This window comes from Conger conger, chromosome 11, assembly GCF_963514075.1.
Source record: "Conger conger chromosome 11, fConCon1.1, whole genome shotgun sequence".
Lineage (NCBI taxonomy): Eukaryota > Metazoa > Chordata > Actinopteri > Anguilliformes > Congridae > Conger > Conger conger.
Window position 1 is genome coordinate 8,630,451 of NC_083770.1, and position 19,021 is coordinate 8,649,471.

The window sequence follows — 19,021 nt, forward strand, 5'->3', positions numbered from 1 at the left end:
GACCCAAAGCACCCCCCACCCCCTCATCTGTGAAATATGGTGGAGGTAGTGTTATGTTTGTGGAATGTGGAATGTTTTTGTCTGGCCAAGTCGATCACCCATCCGGAATGCAATTGAACCTTGCTGAAGACAAGACTGAAGTAAAATACCCAGGAAACAAACAGGAACTGAAGATGGATGCAGTACAGGCCTGGCAGAGCATCAGAATATTAAGGATTTGCAACCAAGTACTAAATATGATTACTTTATTTGAGATTATGCATGGTGTATAGAAAAGGGCTGTAATTCCTGCAGTATCGATGTCCTGTATGCCCAGACCTTGCCTATCCATATGGCCATATAGGCAACCGCACAAGAGATATAAAACCTCCACATCACAGAGGAACTTCCTGAAATCAACATGACAAATTCCAACACCTGACGCCGAGCTACAAATACAATGGCAAGTCCTTTATTAGAGTAACCAATGAAAATGTTTTCATTGGCACAGAATTATTTGTTTGAACAGAGCATGTTTGCACTAACACACGTCTTTATATGGTGTTAACCTCAGTGTAGGCCATGGATTGCCACTGTCCGGCAGAGCAAAAAGAGTCAATTAGCCTTTTTACCTTACCTTAGCATTTTTTTTAATGTGAAGCCAAAAATGTGTTCACATGCAATAGCATAAATGTCTTCAGAATCTTCAGATATGTCAAAGAAAGTATAAAATGAAGAATGCAAGAATAGAGGCGATGGGGAGAATATTCTAGACACTCTCATAACATTTAGTGACCCAGACCACAACCGTCTGTGGTTTCACACTCATTACAGCTGTTTGACACTTTATGACTCTTAGCAAATTGCCAGGGTTGTGCAAAAACCTTCTATTATTGTCCAGATGAAAAAAAAATTTCTCACAAAGTTCCCATCTAACCTTCTGTACAGCACTGCAAAACTCTCCAAATAGCTCAATAATTCATGAAACTGAGTCAAAACACTATGTGACTAAACTACTGTGTTGTATTGGAAATGTGGAAGGGCTTTCCTTCTATTCCTGAGAATTCAATACAGTTTTTGACATTTTGGGTTTTCGGTGGCAAGCAATGACAAATATACTTTTCCAAACTGTCAGAGACACTGTAACCGTTGACATTTTCAGTGCGTTTTCTGATTACTGACACCAGGCACGGGCAGAACGGGGCGAGCGGGAGGCATTGGTAGACAGCGCTTGCCCCAATACCCTTTCCCATAAGAGACACACAAGGGGGAAGGGGGAAGACTTGAGCCAACCACAGGATACGCTAGCTAGCTGGAGCTGATTTTCTCACTAAGCAGATGCAGATAATTTTCACTCACTCCTCTCCACTCATTCACGGTACCAACAACCATTGTGCTGGAAATCTCACAAATAACAACAATAGCATTGGCAGCTAGCTAGCGCATGCACTCAGTGTGCCCACTGCTTCTATCCAATTTGCATTTGTCTGTAAAAAGTTGATATAAATCAGTCTGAATGTCATCCAGCTCCATCTCATGAGCAATGGGAATGTAATGAGCTGTGGATGTATATGCAAATTAACTCCATGACATCACTCAAATATGCAAACTACTGGAGGACATCATCGAGGGATTTAGTGACAAATCTGAAGCGCAGCAGTGACTTTTTTTCTAGGAAACTGGTCCCATTATTTCACTCCTGTTAGACTTCACAGTAGAAGAATATAGATAGGATGTAATGATACAGAGAAGCCATGTTATAACGCAATAAGTGAGGCCCAAAAAATTCAATCATGTAAAATGTGGGTCGCGTTATTCTGAGGTTAACAAAATATTCTATATTAGTCTTTCATTTATTGTGTGGGAAAAATGTTTTCCCTCATTCTCGAAATACACATGCACGTGAGATAAATTTACTTTGTTTATTCCATTTTGAAAAAATAAAAAAAGCATCTGCTGATGTTTAACTTTTATATACACATACTCAGCTAAACAGAATCAGGTGTAGGGAATAGACCAATTATTACAAACAAAAATGTGCATGTGGCAAATATGACCACATAAAACCTTGCTAGAAATGACATTGATATGGTTTACTAATAGCCATAGCCTATCAAAATACTGTAGCATCAATTACCAAATGAAAGAAGCAGTGCTGGGTGCTGGGAAACAGAAACGAGGGCCGCATTGTCAGCACAACTCCTTTAACATTAAGAATTAAAAAGATAACGGGAGTCAGGATGGATGCCAAGCGATGGTTCGCATAATGGCGGGGTGTGTTATCATGGGGCTGTACTGAATATATGAATATGCAATGAAAATGCAGTCAAATGTCTACAGGAAAAAAAAAGGAAACTAAACAGTTTCCTGACAGTGAAGAACACTTGGGATTTCTGCAATAGTGTGGCACAGTGGAAATTTCCGGGCATTGTTTTGTCCACTTGTACCCGGAGTAGACAAGGAGGAGCATGACAATGATGTCACACAATGTCAAGGCCTCTTCAGTCACCAGATTTTAACACAACTGAGCATTTACGGGGGAAAGTCTGGAAAAAACACTTGAGTCACTGTTTTCCAATTCCATCAGCTAAGCCTGGGTTTGACAGCCCTCAGTGCATACAGGCCATAGGCCTGCAGACCACGCATGATGGATCAACACTGTTTTTAGTGACATAACATTATTGTTTCCATCGATGTCCTACAGCAACAGTATATAATCATAGCTGCGAACAGCCAATGTCATACCCGTGTCATTTATAATTCACTCCAAGAAAATGCTACAAGCTCACTCAAAACCATCTGAGATTTGAATCTATTCTTTCCAATAGTTAATAACCCTAATTCACCATTATACTTAATTCACCTTTCATTTTTCCTTCAACCTTAAGCATGACTAACATTGGTAGCTCCTTCACACACAGATCAACCACAACTGGACTGACAGCAATATGAGGACATACGGTACCACACAGAACCTAAATAACAGAAGCAGGAATACACTTCTTATCATTTTTATTGCTAGAAAATGCTATTAAAAAGTATTCAAAAGGTTTGCACTCATCATCAAAGAAAATAGTCTTTAATCACCCATAATACCATGCAGCCAGCGACCTCTCTCTTTGTCTATTGGCAACATGCAAAAATGAATAATGTCTTAGTGTTGGCTGGCCCTGACCTAACCAAAAATTTTACTTTGATTTTTTCTGTACTCACACAGTTTCAGAATATTTATATATACTGTCAAGATATACACTCATTGACCACTTTATTAGGAATACCTGTGCACCTACTTACTTATCTCATCAGCCAATCGTGCGGCAGCAGTGCAATGCATAAAATCAGATACGGGTCAAGAGCTCAGATACGGGTCAAGAGCTTCTGTTAATGTTCACATCAAAAATCTGGTGATTTTGACCGTGTCATAATTGTTGTTGCCAGACGGGCTGGTTTTGACTATCTCCGAAACGGATGATTTCGTGGTATTTTCATGCACAACAGACTCTAGAGTTCGCAGAGAATGGTGCAAATAACAAAAAACATCCAGTGAGCGGCAGTTCTGTGGATGGAAATGCCTGGTTGATGAGAGAGGTCAATGGAGAATGGCCAGACTGGTTTGAGCTGACAGAAAGGCTACAGTAACTGAAATAACCACTCTGTACAATTGTTGTGAGCAGAAAAAAAAAAAAAAACATGTCAAATGTCAAAACTTGAAGCGGATGGGCTACAACAGCATAGACCACGTCAGGATCCACTTCTGTCAGCCAAGAACAGAAAGCTGAGGCTGCAGTAGGCACAGGCTCACCAAAACAAGACAGCTGAAGACTGGAAAAATGAATCTCGATTTCTAGAGGCGTACAGATTTTTGCGCCAACAGCGTGAATCCATTGACCAAACCTGCCTTGTGTCAACATTCCAGGCTAGTGGCGGTGGTGTAATGGTTTGGGGAATGTTTTCTTGGTACACTTTGGGCTCATGAACATGACAATGAGTTCAATGTTCTTCAGTGGCCTTCCCAGTCATCAGATCTGAACCCAATAGAAAACCTTTGGGATGTGGTAGAATGGGACATTTGCTGCATAAAAGTGCAGCTGACAAATCTGCAGAAATTGCATAATGCCTGTCAACATGCATGGAATAGAATCTCAAAGGAATGTTTTCAACATCTTGTGGAATTTGCGCCAAGAAGAATTGAGGCTGTTTTGAGAGCAAAGGGAGGCAATATTCAGTATTAGTAGAGTGTTCCTAATAAAGTGATCAGTGAGTGTATGTATACCCACTGCACTTCACTACCCAATGGTAGACATCACAAAAATTGCTAGACAACTTACACTTCAAAATGGTGGAAAATAAGTCGTTTAAAAGAACAAGTTGTCTAGAGGACTGAATTAACTGCAACTATTGATCTATATATAATAATTCTACTGGGTATGTGGCTGGGGTCTGTGATTGTACTGTAATCGCAGTACATTCAATTTAAAATATATTGCTTTTTAATCATAACAGAAGTGTCACATGCACTAATCACTTTGGTTTCATTTTTGTTATTCTGCTGGCTGTTTTCACCTTGCAGTACATCGTATGCACAACATTCACTCTGGTGGTTTTGGCGTGTTTAGGCGTAAAGTGCTGAGTGAAATCTTCTTTCTGCATGACAACTGCCACAGTGAGCTCATTGTAGCGTTCAGTTGTCGGGAATCACTTGTGAATGAAACCTGCCCTATCAGGTGACGCTGTGGCCAATTATGCATTGCCGGGTAGTCTGCATGGTCTCGGTCATCACTGGCACGTCATAATTTGACCTCCTCCATGGGGCCTATCAATACATTAAGAACAAATATCGTAGCCGGATATACCACCCACGAGCCCTAAAAGAAATATTGTTCTTTAATCAATAAACGCTCTCGAGTCTCGAGTATCGATCTGTTGTTGTGTTCAGACCAATGCTAACACATATTAGATTAGCGTCTCTGCTATGGCCATATTAAATGGGTTTGTCCCAGTAAATTCTCTATGGTTTTCTGAGCAATTATTGCTGGTAAGAAGCAGCTTTTTGTTCAAGCCAAGAAGGGAATGGTACAAACCACGACAATAGTAGAGGCCGATTGAGCATGAAAATAACCAGCAATGGGTTATATAAATATTGTATTCGTCATGAAATTCAGGCTTTCCATTGAATTTTCCATTAATTTCCACTGAAATTCCCATTGTAATGTGTTCTCCATTGCAGCAAGGCAATGATCCCTTAAAGCTATGTACTTATTTTATTATATCGGCCGTCACCATGTCTTAAGGACACACAAGTCATCACTAGCACAGTTTGTGTACACTTGCTTCTTACAGCACTATAGCGGCATCAGTAACAAAACTAATTTGCTTGATAGCCACCATTAGCAGAGTAGCTTATTAAATGCAATCATGAGGCATGTAATAATGTAACAAACTTTTATCTTCCGCATGTGTGGCGCTCATCTCAAGTGGACAATCCCTAATCCTATGGAAAGAAACCCCACTGCATTTGTTGGCCACATAACAAAGTGCAGCGTTGCCTTCTCAGCAATATCGGATTTTCTTTCTGACAAATATTTTCGAAATATGTAAGTAGAAGATACTGGTGTCTGCCGTGCAGCAGCAAGTAAAGTGCCGTCTTCAGGGATATCTCGTGCCTCAAGCTATATTCAGCTGTGACAGGTCAGCTTCAGCTTACCTCTGTCGAATGAGAGGAAGCCAGGGACACAGCTCTGTAAGCAACTTTGGTAGCTGGCTGTTCTGGCACTGTTCTGTCACTACCTAGTACACATAGCAGAAATATATATCTGCTACTTGCTGTGGTAGCTAATGAGCTAGTTCCCTTGTAAACAGCAGGCATCCCCTTATGTATTGGATTTACTATCTGCAGGCTGAAGTTGACAAAGTTTTGGCTGTAAATTCAAATTAAGACTTGTGCGGTATGTCTGAGGAGCAGTCAGGTAAGCGCTCATTGCTGTGCAATTAAGAAATATATTTGCCCGATTTTGCTTGCTAGCCGTCTTATTTGCAGCCCTTACTGAGCACAATAAACCAAACCAAGCATCCTGAGTTTGCCAAACTTATTGTAATTATGATTGGAAGAGAGTTCTATGGTCAGATGAGATTAAAACTGAATGTTTTGGCCATGCACATGGACATGGAAAATGGAATGCATTCAAGGAGAATCGCCTCATACCTACTGTAAAATATGGCAGTGTGTCATTGATGTTTTGGATATGTGTTGCTGTCAGTGGTCCAGAGGCACTATTTAAGATCAATGGCACAATGGATTCAACAAAGTACTAGGAAAACTTGGCATCAAATCTGGTTGCCTCTTAGTCAAAGATAGATTGTCCAGCAGGACAATGACTCCAAGCATACATCAAAATCCACACAGAAATGGTTAAGTAAAAACAACCAATGCAATGGCCTTCTCATTTTCTAGACTTAAATCCCATGAAAAACCTGTGGTCTGAACTGATGAGGGGGGTATCCTAAGAATGAGTGAAAAGTTCTGCATCAAGGAATGGTCAAAAATCCGAATCCGAATATGTTCTCTAACCGTGTCACAAATTATAGGAAAAGACTCATGGCTGTCACCCTTGCCAAGGGTGCTCGCACAAAATATTAAACCAGGGGTGCCAATAATTATAGAACCTGTTTTTTGGGGAAATATTTTTCTTATTAGAAATGACTATTTGTCCCTTGAATCATTGATAAAGGGCAGTACGTTACGCCTGTTAGAAAATAAGGCTTATGTGAATAACTATTATATTTCAGTTTACAGCACTTTTCGTCCATATTTATCAAGTGTGCCAATAATTCTGGAGCCCACTGTACATATTTGCGGTTATTGACATAAGTGCTTATGAATGCTTATGTAGTGCTTATGAATGCTCATGTTAGTGTTTATGAAGGGATTATACAGCCCTTCAAATAAAGTGTTACCAAAATTAGAATGCCTTTCCACACTTTTGCTTACTCACGTGTGACACACCGGGTAATTAAGCGACAGGCCACTGAATTCATCACAGCGGACCATGCGTAGCAGATCTGACAGCCCAGTAGACGACAGTGGGCCGACCTTTTATGTTTCCACAGGTACCAAGGAGACAGCTCATTTCTATAAGCTTTTTCAGATGACCAGTTACTCACAACAGCACTACACAGTAAAATGTCCAGTGCTAATTCAAATCTAACAGACTACATGAATCCAGGAGGGATAATTTAACAATGAACATTTTACTGTACAGGGCTCAACAACGATCATAAATCTGTACCAACGCTTTCTTCTAAATAGCCTCACACTTTTTCTACTGAAACTTTTTTATCCACACCTAAGGTGAAAACATTTGTTCATTTTTGTACCAATGTTTGCTTACCAATAACTAATCTAAGCCTTACAGCTTGGTCATTCATTAATATTGGTACCAAACCATTTTTACAGATAGTCAGACAGAATCTTGACAGATTCAGCCCGGAGACACTTGCTATCTCATAAAACAGCTATTTACAGAAGTAACTTCAAAATTATAATGTTAGCTATCGAGCAAATTCATCCACTTGTATTTTTTGCTAGCAAGCTAACCAAACGACTAAAAGAAAAACAAACTATTCATTGTTTTATCCTCGGTCTCACCTCGATTCACAATTCAAAACACACCAGTAAAGGAGAGATCATCCACAATTTCTGCATCTGCAATTGGTCAATGAAGCTTGTCCATTATTCTTTCATATTTACAAAAGGACTACAATTTTTGTAGAGCTGTAGATTGGTATTTTGACACTTTTAATCCAAATAGTCTGTTTAACCCCCTTAACCCTTTCCACTTTGCCACCCTAGAGGGCAATTTCCACCTATTTTGTACTAGTCCTGTAAAAGTGTCAATATCTCTATAATAATATAACTATTTACTGTGCTCACATGTTTGAAGACTTAAATGAAAGAAGATGCTAATACTACTCCGACATTTGAGACAGAATTAATATATGTCAGAGCATGCACATACAGTGTACACAAAAAATACACTGAAATACAAAAAAAGTACAGATCTCCTTATGTTTCTATAGTTTAGCACTGAATATCTCAATTTCTAAGTCAAGGACGAACCCAGAACAACGTTAGATTTTTGCACAAAAGTTTTGCACAAAATTGATGTCAACCTGTGTAAAAAATGTAGTAAAGATATTGACAGGGATTTAAATTCCACATGAGTTTTCCCAAAATTGTACCCAGATTATACCTCAAGTGTCCCTAAATCTCTAAATATTTTTGTCCAGACAGATGAATGATAAGAAAAGCATATTTTTCTTTTGAAACAGATTTTTTGATACAGATGAAACAGGTATTTATTGGAATTTTTAGACTTATTGGTTATCTGTTGCTGTAGCCTATCCACTTAAGAGGTTTGGAGATTTCACACATTGTGTGTTCATAGATGCTCTTCTGCATACCACTGTTGTAATGTGTGGTTGTTTTTGTGTTACTGTCACCTTCCTGTCAGCTTTGACCAGTCTGGCCCTTCTCCACTGACCTCTCTCATTAACTAGGCATTTGTGCCTACAGAACTCCTGCTCACTGGATGTTTTTCACCATTCTCTGCAAACTCTAGAGACGGTTATCCGTGAAAATCCCAGGAGATCAGCCGTCTGGTACCAACAATCTTTCCACAGTCAAAGTCACTTACATCACGTTTTTCCCCCCTTATGACATTTGTCTGAAAAACTGAACCTCTTGACCACGTCTGCATGCTTTTATTCATTTAGTTGCTGCCACATTGCCGGCATCACCGTTTTGCGGTTTCGTTACATCACAGTCTTTTGTATGATATGAACGCAACAATAATTCGAGACGTCAACGACTCAGACACAAGGGGGCAAAGTGAATAGGGTTAAAAAGTGGTTGTGTTCATTTTCAAAGCTGGGGCAGTGGAAATGTACCTGGGGCAAGCAGAACATTGACCTACTAGCCCGATTAGACCAGTGGAAAAATTCCTTATCGTCCAGCCCTGCTGCATTCATGGGGATTTCTATCACAGCTCGGCGGAAACCCCTGAGAATTATAGGGGACAGGAAATCAGTGCATGTTTAGGCATATGGAATAGATACCTATTGCAACAACAAGCAACAAACTCTCCTTAATTCGTTTTCTGAAGGTATTCACAATGACCTTCTCCTTTGGCACTCACCAGCCCCTCCCTGACATCTCCAGTCATTTAAAATAAAGGGATGGTTCACGCTTCAGTTGAATTCAGTTGAATTTAGGTCACTAAGTGCAGATGAAGTTGGTGAGCAAAAACATTGAATAGCCAATGCAAAGTCAATACTTGGGCCTGCGCAGCCTGTGTGTGCTCTGGCACAGTCTGCCAGCCTCTGGGGCTATGCAGGAGGAATATGAAACCACTGTTCAATGAGAGAGTCAATCAACTCACGCTTACTTGATACAAGTTGAAAGCGCTGTCTCAATTTGGTTTGATTGGGCTTGTTGCAAGCACAGAGAACAAAGACCAAATCAAACAGGCTAAAAGCAACGTGACATTTGACAACGTGAAAGCTGACATTTCAGGGTCCTATGTTTCCAGCTCACAGGCTGCTGCTCTGTGCATTCAAGTCTAGTCGTTTTACCTAAAATCACCCCGCTCCTACCACAAAATCAGATAGGGGAAAGTTTGCCCTTTGTGAGGTTTATGTGTTATGTATATTTTGCTGCCTGGACAATATGATACCTAGAGTATGCATTTGGCAGTATTTCAGCCGCTTATTAAAATATGTGTGGCAGTTCTCTAATAGTGTGGGGCAAAAATAAAGTAATATAATGATGCAGTATAAATAGTATATATTTTTAAAACAGTATATCCAATATTTTCAAGGAAATGTACAGTATGTGTAAAAACAACTGCATTATCTGTATCAGGCTTAAAAATGATATAAAAATGTGCTTAAATGTTGTACCATGTCCTCACCTCAGTGCTTCAACACAATTCAGTAACAAACATTTAGTGTGCAACTCATCCCCATGCATCCACAACACATGCAGTTAGCCTTAATTATAGGAGGATTTTTTTTGTGAATTTTTCTTTGTGCCATCCACAGTTCATAATTGGCCAACAAGAATTTGTAATACTGCCCTTTCGCATTATCTGTGCTACTTGTTATTTTAGTTTTGCAAGGCATTTTGCAAGGGAGTTTTCTTGAGCCTTTGTTCATTAAATGATCCTCACACTAGGTCTAAGAAATCTTGGTAATTTCCTGTCCATCCACTGGCATGCACTAAGCAGGGCTTATAACTGCTGCATAGTAGGTAAGAAGCCTAAATTATCTATGCTTGTTTACTGACCTAGTCACTAAAAAGGTAGTTTGCCCAAAAATCATATTTTTAAAATTATACATCATTATAATATGTATGTGTGGAATCAACCAATGTCTTACATTTTTCAAAAAATATATATATTTAGCTAAAATACCTTTTTGACCATTCCTCCATGCAGAACTTTTCATCATCATTGATATCCTTGGGTTTGCGCTCATGGACCCCCCCTTTTGATGGGACTTACTACTGGAGACTAAGATGGCCAATGCAGAACTTGGAGGTTGCTATTATGTGGATTGTGATGTATGTTTGGAGTCATTGTCCTGCTGGACAATCTATCTATGACCAAGTCTCAGCTTCCTCACAGAGACAACCCGATTTTCTGACAAAATGTTGAATTTGTTGTGCCATTGATCTTAAATAGTGCCCTGGACCACTAGCAGCAAAACATTTCCAAAACATCAATGACCCACCACCATATTTGACAGTAGGTAAGAGGTGCTTCTCCTTGTATGCGTTCCTCTTTTGCCGCCAAACATGTAGATGGTGTGTATGACCAAAACATTCTATTTTTGTCTCATCTAACCATAGCACTCGCTTCCAGTCATAATTTCAATGAGATTTGGCAAACTCCAAATGCTTGGATTTGCTTAATGTGCTCAGGAAGGGATGTCTCTGTGCCATCCTACCAAAGAGTCTGTTGGTATGGAGGTACCGTTTTGTGGCTCTTGACCACAAGATGCCAGCAATCTCTGCAATTTTTGAACTGTGATCCTTTGGGTTCTTTATTCTCTTATGGGACAACATGCACTTGTGTCCTGTTCCTGGCAAGTTTGCAACCCTTCCATACGTTATATTTTTTTAATGTTTGCCCTTACAGTGTACAGTTGTACGTTTTACCATTTATGTATGTATTTTTCGTACCTATTGCCAGACGTGTGACAGTCAATTGCTCTCTGTCCCTTCTGAATTGACAGTTCTTTGGCTTTTCGCATTCTGATGAATGACAAGGGGATTTTATACAATATAATTCCTTTAGATGTACACTCACTGAGCACTTTATTAGGAACACCTGTACACCTACTTATTCATGCGATTATCTAATCAGCCAATCATGTGGCAGCAGTGCAATGCATAAAATAATGCGGATACGGTCAGGAGCTTCAGTTAATGCTCACATCAACCATCAGAATGGGGAAATTCAGTGATTTCAACTCTGGCATGTATATTGGTGCCAGAAAAGCTGGTCTGATTATTTCTGTAATGCTGATCTCTTGGGATTTTCACATACATCTCTGGAGTTTGCAGAGAATGGTATGAAAAACAAAAATCATCCAGTGAGCAGCAGTTTTGCAGGAAGAAATGTGTTATTAATGAGAGAGGTCAGAAGATTAGAGCCAGACTGGTCAAAGCTGACAGGAAGGTGACAGTAACGCAAAATAACCACGCATTACAACAGTGGTATACAGAAGAGCATCTCTGAACACACAATGCATCATAACTCCAAGTGGACAGGCAACAGTAGCAAAAGGCTTTATAAGTCTAAAGTCTAATAAATACCTAATAAAGTGCTCACTGAGTTTAGTTCCATAAGTGAAGTGAAATTGTTTTGCCAATTTCTCTGTTTGATTCTATTTACAAAAATTAGGGGTGCCAATAATTTTGACACATATGTTTTTCATAAAAAATGAGCAATGTAAGTATAAAGAGAAGTATATCGTTTTTTCATATGTTTGAACATTACATAGACTATTATCTGTGTTTCTTATTACATGCAGTTTTTGTTATTAAGGTGTTGCAAATATTTCTGGAGCCCACTATATATCTATATACACTCACCAAGCACTTTTACTTTATGACACCTACTTATTTGTGCGATTATCTAATCAACCAATTGTGTGGCAACAGTGCAATGCATACAATCATGTAGATACAAGTCAGGAGTTTCAGCTAATGTTCACCATGTTCATCAACCATCAGAATGGGGAAAAATTTTACTTTGACTGTGTAATGATTGTTGGTGGCAGACAAGGTGGTTTGAGTATCTCAAACCGCTTATTTCCAGGGATATTTATGCATAGTCATCTCTTTTGTTTGCAGAGAATGGCGCAAAAAAACAAAAAGAAATCCTGTGAGCAGCAGTTCTGCAGACAGAATCTCCTTGTTAATGAGAGACGTCAGAGGAGAATGGCCAGACTGGTCAAAGCTGACAGGAAGGTGACAGTAACGCAAATAACCACACATTACAACAGTGGTATGCAGAAGAGCATCTCTGAACACACAATGCGTCATAACTGTAAGTGGACAGCAGTAGAAGTCTAAAAAATAAGTCTAATAAATACCTAATAAAGTGCTCGGTGAGTGAGTGTGTGTATATAAAAAATATTTGTAGGTTTAGTTTGGATATATATATATATATATATATATATATATATATATATATATATATATATATATATATATATAGCCATATTAAACCTACACAGAATATTTTCAAGTTCATAGATGTGGGAAGCATTCCCCCAGACACCTCCAGCCCCAGTGGTTTTTCAAACTCTATTACCGTACAGGACTTAATAGCTATTGTGCAGTGTAATTTGTATTGCCGCATCAAGTTCTTAATAACCGTGACAACCATCTATATTTCAGCACCCATCCAAACACATACAGGGAAAGAGCGGGTTTATACATGGCCAATAGCAAATTAAATCAGTGGTCTGTTTTCAGGATTGATGATATGATTTACACATATGCAAAATGCACTGCCAGATTCCCCGCGAGCAGAACAATTGTCTTCGGTGGATAAAAGGGCATCTTACCTTCTCGGTTTTCAGTTTCTTTGCAGGTGTGCCGATTTCGTCATCATTCTTCTTTCCGACAATAGCGTTACCCATTATCCCAGAATCCATGCCACTTTTGGAAATGTCTCCTATCCCGTTGTCTCCGCAATGACACGGACTCCCTTTCCCTGCAAATCCGTACCGATTGCCAGATGCAGGGCTGAAGTCGGGGCTGGTTTGTCTAACATCTTGCTTTTCTTTCTTCGCCCTGGCAACATCCCTCTCCCTTTTCAATCCCCTGGTTTGATTTTTGCCATTTTTTTCCTCTTTGCCTTTGGCGCATGAAACGGTTACATCACTAGTGTTTGGGTTACTGACCGCTTGGCCCAGTGCTGAATTCATCCCAAATGCTTCTCCCGGGCGTCCTTGAGCGTCTTGCGTTTTACCAGCATATATCTCAGGAAGTCCATACAGGGTAGGAGCTGAGGCAGATTTACTGATGTCCTTAGAAGTTTTGCTCCTTTTCACTTTGGATTTACCATTCTCCTTGTTGTAATTTCCCGAGGGACCAGGGGGCTGGACGGATGGAAATGTAAGGCCACTTGATATGGCTGATGCTGCCTTAGAACAACTAGATGCCAGCCCCTCGCAATCCTTTGAGCTGCCTTTGCTATTCACAAAACGATTCATCTCCAATTTTTGTCGGTCTTTCTCCAAATCAGCATCCAAGTCAATTATTAAATTACCAACCCCAATTTCCCAGTCATCGCCACTGTCGTAGGTTTCAACTCCGTTTGGCTCCACACTCTTCTCAACTGTAGAAGTGACTGACATCCTGATAGTAGAAATTCTGACAGAAAACGATGATGAATCCCCCGGCGTTAAGATGGGAGGGCATTCGTCGTTTTTTTCAGTCTCTACCTAGGCTTTCTGTTAGCTTGAATTCGTAAGATGGCAATCAGGTCCATTACGCCCTGTGGCAAAAGCGAGGGAAAAGTTGGTCTGTTGTTCACGTCCATGCCCTGCGTGGACATAAAGCTATTATGTTAACTTAGGTTAGCGTTGCAATGCTCGAGAGCCCTGACCTTATCCAGGCATGGTCTTAATAGATACGAAGATTACTAAATAATAATAATAATAATAATAATACCTAAGCCCACAACGCACTTGTGTTTCAGCGTCAATGTCATGTATGTTTAGGTCTTAAATGTACATTTTAAAGGGGGGCATATCTCTCCAAACAGCATTGCATTTATTCCCAGTAAAATCCGTAAGAAAGTCTCATCTGCTCAAAAATCGCAACGACCAGCATTCCTTGCAATAGCCTATATTTCATGATGACCACCGCAGTGAATTTTAAATCTTGAATAAATCCAACCTTTAGATGAAAACAACAAATCCTTGCCATAATATTCTGGTCTTTCTTACCTTCTCTTCCGTCAAAACATTTTCCCTTCACTGAGGGTTGAAATCAAACAGTACAATTATTTAAAACCTCATATTGTTGATGTTGATACCACAAATCTAGATCGATGTGCGTTAAATGCCACCGTCAGAATGAATTATTCAATATTCCCCGTGGCAAATGAATCGAGATCTCCATCATTTCCTCGCCTTTTGCAGAGACAAGAAATGGTAAAGCGGCACATGTCAACCTGACAGAACTGAAAGTATTTACATGAGAAAGCCGAACCAAACGAGTCCAAGGCATTGAGTTTTCAAACTTTACATTCATCCTACTCGACAATCCAGTTCAATGCATAGCTAATGATGGCATGACACAAACCCACGGGCAGCCGCTTGAAACATGACAGAATTTTGCTATGCCTGGGATAAATTACCGAGAAAAATGAAGAAGGTGAAAAATGTGGAGTGGAATTTGATTCGTGTCTGGACTGGCACCGCTTTAGACTGCTTTGCTACAAGCGACAGTGCTTGGTATCCTTTCTCAATATCAATATTAAAACAAAGCCATCGAACCACTTAGATTGCACATATTCGCAATGCAATATGTGACGAACGTAACCGAGTAGGCGAAAAGGCTAACGTATACCTCCGGGCTAAATACTCATTTCATGACGGGTGACAAGACAGTCCAGCATCGTCTGACCGTCAACAAATCTCCAAATATAACTCAACACAAGCATGTAGGCTGCATCTTAATCGTTACATCTCTCTATAATAATTGTGCCAAAATCATACTGCATATGTCACACCCATATTGTCAGCATTAATTATTGGAAACTGTTCTGCCGCTGGTATGAGCAAATCTGGTTAAAATGGCCAAAATATTGTTTTCCGTTCTGAAACCAATACAACGCGCAGGATACAGATATGTCATTAAATGAAATATCTGTGCGTCCACTGGCGAACAATTTTCAGTCATGCATAACAAAAATCTCTTATTAACACCAGCCTTGCCGAGTATAAGTCGCTGATCTATCTGTATAGCTTGCTTCTTGTCTCTTCCACAATGGTACATTGACGTGTATGTAGTGTCAGTAAATGGCCAGCATTGCTTATTTACAATAATAAGATATTGTAAAACCCCAGTTCTGCCTGCGCCTGACTTCTGCGGTCTGAAAATACAAGTGTTAATCTGAAGGCAGGAACCCTCTTTGTTCTAAATAGCCTTCCCGATTCAGCCAATGAGATCCTTACTTTTGTGAAACTACGGGTTCTGATTGGTAAACTGATTCTCCTTTGCCAGAAGATCTTTTCTCTACACAATATAACAGGATAGCCAGTTTGAAATAAAACAAAGATATGATTACTAATATTGAACATGTATTAATCATGTAATCGCGGGGTTTCGTAGGAAAACACTATTTCCGCTGTTGGTGTTTTTTATACACAGGAGTAATTTATGTGATAGCAAATTAATGGAAATTGTAAGCATGCAATATTTCTAAAGTGCTGGTGTAAATTTATGAATTACACCCTTGCTTCGCGACGCCATTTTACGCGCTAGTAATTAGTGGAGCATTTGAAAGGTAATTAGTTTTTATTTCAGTCTCATTTTGATCATCCTATTCGACTATTTTCAGTTAGTTTGGCTGTTTCATTGCCGGATTAATTTCCTAAAAACCCTTTTTAATGGAAATGGCAACATCAAAACCGTGTTTGCAGGGCTATTCTCCTCTTCCAATAAGTGGACTGAAAAATAACGAATGATCCGTTGCCATTGAATTTCGAATATATGGTGAAATTACTGCCTACCCCACCTATCATTCATTTGTTTATTTGTTAGTCAATTACACATTGTTTTGTGTTGCTATGCATCTGACTATATCAATATCCAAATATTTGTGTTTTTTCCATTGCATAAAACTTCACTGACATTTACATGCAGTATGTAACTGACTGTGTGTGTGTGTGTGTGTGAGAGAGAGAGAGAGAGAGAGAGAGAGAGATTAATGGCACAACTCAGTTGGTTCCTATTATGTTGGCAAATATTGTTAAGCAATATAGTATGAAGAAGTGGCATACAATACTATTTTAATATCCAAATTATACATGTATATTCTGGTGGTTCAATAAATTCAAGCATTGTCTTTTGTTTAGCTACCTTTCATATTTTATGATCATCCACGTCCAGTTCTTTTTTGCTAAAAGAACAGGCACCAACACAATTCATACATTACATTGCACTCTATTGAGAAGACACTCTTCTTGCACCTTATCAAGCTTTAACATCAAGGATGAAGCCATTTTATGTAACTCTGCCAAGTCTAATGGATTTTATTCACTTTTGTTTCTTTCAAGAAGACGCTTCTGAACATGAAAGGAATGGAATATGTATGTTTTCAATCAACAAGCAAGTTACAGCTGTGTCCCCCCCAACTAAAGTTGTTACCAAAAGGGTCAATTACGTTATTTTCAGAACACTTTGTGTTCAAAAGCAACTCTAATATTCAAACAAACAACAAACAACACTCCAGCTGCCTTGCAGATTATTTTGTCACATGCATCTAAAATGGCTAAAGGAGATCATTCTGATGAGATTAGATATAAGATAATTCACCTGCGCAAGGAAGGTGCTTCAGAGCTGAAGAAATCCACAACAGTTTCTGTCAGTCCTTCCACTATGAGAAGACATCTTAGTGCTATTGGTCTGGGCTCTATGTCAAAAAGACACTGATGAGAAAAGAAAATAAACAAAAGAGAATAAAATGTGAATAAAATAAAAACCGAAACTGGACACCGGAAATGTGGAGTAAAATCTTATGGACTAACGATTGAAAATGTTAGATTTTTGGAAGGCAATGGTATCCACACCACTGAAGCAATGAAAGAGTCACAGAGCCATGTCTATATCAGTCAAGCATGGTGGAGGATCAGTGAACATTTGGGGTTGTAAAAACATCTGGATTTGATGATTTGGTTTTCACTGAAAGCATCAGGAATGGTGATAAATACAAGCAAATTTGAACATATCAAGCAATACCCTCTGGGCAAAATCCAGCTAAGACCAGCTTGAAATACCAGCTACCAGCTGTTTCAGAACATCGCGTGAGCTGTTTTCTTTCTGCAGGGTGGTCAGAGGAGTCATTCATTTTCAGTTGAACTACCTACTTCAGTAGTTATTTTGATGGCTACTTTTACCTTTGCTTGAGTAATTATTATTTGATGTATTAGACAGCGCTCTCCATCACCATTGTCAAAACATCAAATGATGGAATATCTTTTTGAGTTGTAGTTGTAGAATCTATGCACATTGAAGCTGCTCTGGCAGTTCGTGGCAGCCCAACACCTTAGTAAGACACTTTCATGTTGGTTTTTCCTTTAATTTGTCCCCTGTCTATATACACATACAGCATTCAGTGATCACTCCATTAGTAGACCTGTACACTAGCTTGTTAATGCAAATATTTAATCAGCCAATCATGTGGCAGCAACTAAATGCATAAAAGCATGCAGATGTGGTCAAGAGGTTGTTTTTCAGACCAAATGTCAGAATGGGGAAGAAATGTGATCTAAGTGACTGTGTAATGATTGTTTCTAGAGTTTGCAAAGAGTCGGGCGAAAAACAAGAAACATCTAGTGTTCTGCAGGCAGAAACGCATTGTTAATGAGAGGTCAGAGGAGAAGGGCCAGACTGGTTGAAGCTGACAGGAAGGTGACAGTGACACAAATAACCATGTATTACAACAGTGGTATGCAGAAGAGCATCTCTGAACACAACACATCAAACCTATAAGTAGATAAGCTAAAGCAGCAGAAGACTAAATAAATCTAAAGAATAAGTCTAATAAATACCTAATAAAGTGCCCACACAGTGTATATATTTGCTGTTGCTCAGAACAGAATTTTAATACATTTTGTACAGTTACTATGAATTTACATATGTTGTTTATACAAGCCAATTATTTTGCTATTATGTTTGTAACAAAAAAGATATCTAAAATATATTTTGTTACAAATTTGACACATTTGTGCTTAGATTTCCTTAAGCAATACTTTTTCAGGAAAACAAATACTGTAACCACTGATTTTGATTTTTAAGAAAATAGGGTGTTTTATGTAACTGCATGTGATCCTTTTAATAATTTGTAATACCAAGAAAATGTAGAAGTACAAAGCTGAAGGGTAGATTGCAGTGTGTATTCCATTTGCATTCAATTAATCAGATAATTATGCAAAACACCAACTCAGATGCTGATAATTACTTATCAAGTATTCAGGGCTTTTCGAGAGGGTGTTAGTGTATCAGCTGTTCTAAAAGCAATGCGTATCGCTGCACTAATGTACTGTAGTGGGGGATGGTGGATTTTGGCATAAATTGTGGTATTAGTATTATTAGTCAGGAGTTGTAAATATCATTTTAGATTTTGTCGAGCCAAGTGATCAATGTGAAATCAGGTGTGTTTCAGCGCATTTGACAGTGATAAAGAACAATCTATACATTTTTGGACTTGGAGTATAAAAAAATGGAATCGGGTCAATC

The 19,021-nt window shown here is 39.0% G+C and overlaps 1 protein-coding gene across 1 annotated transcript in view; it reads right to left on the bottom strand.

Moving 5' to 3' along the window:
• Positions 1–14,138, bottom strand: part of znf608 (zinc finger protein 608) — a 36,934-nt gene extending 22,796 nt beyond the window's left edge. The window contains exon 1 of the mRNA XM_061261029.1: positions 13,114–14,138. Within this exon, the coding sequence (XP_061117013.1) occupies positions 13,114–13,908 (795 nt within the window). The 5' untranslated portion in view covers positions 13,909–14,138. The remainder of the gene's footprint in view (positions 1–13,113) is intronic.
• Between the last annotated feature and the right edge of the window lie 4,883 nt (positions 14,139–19,021).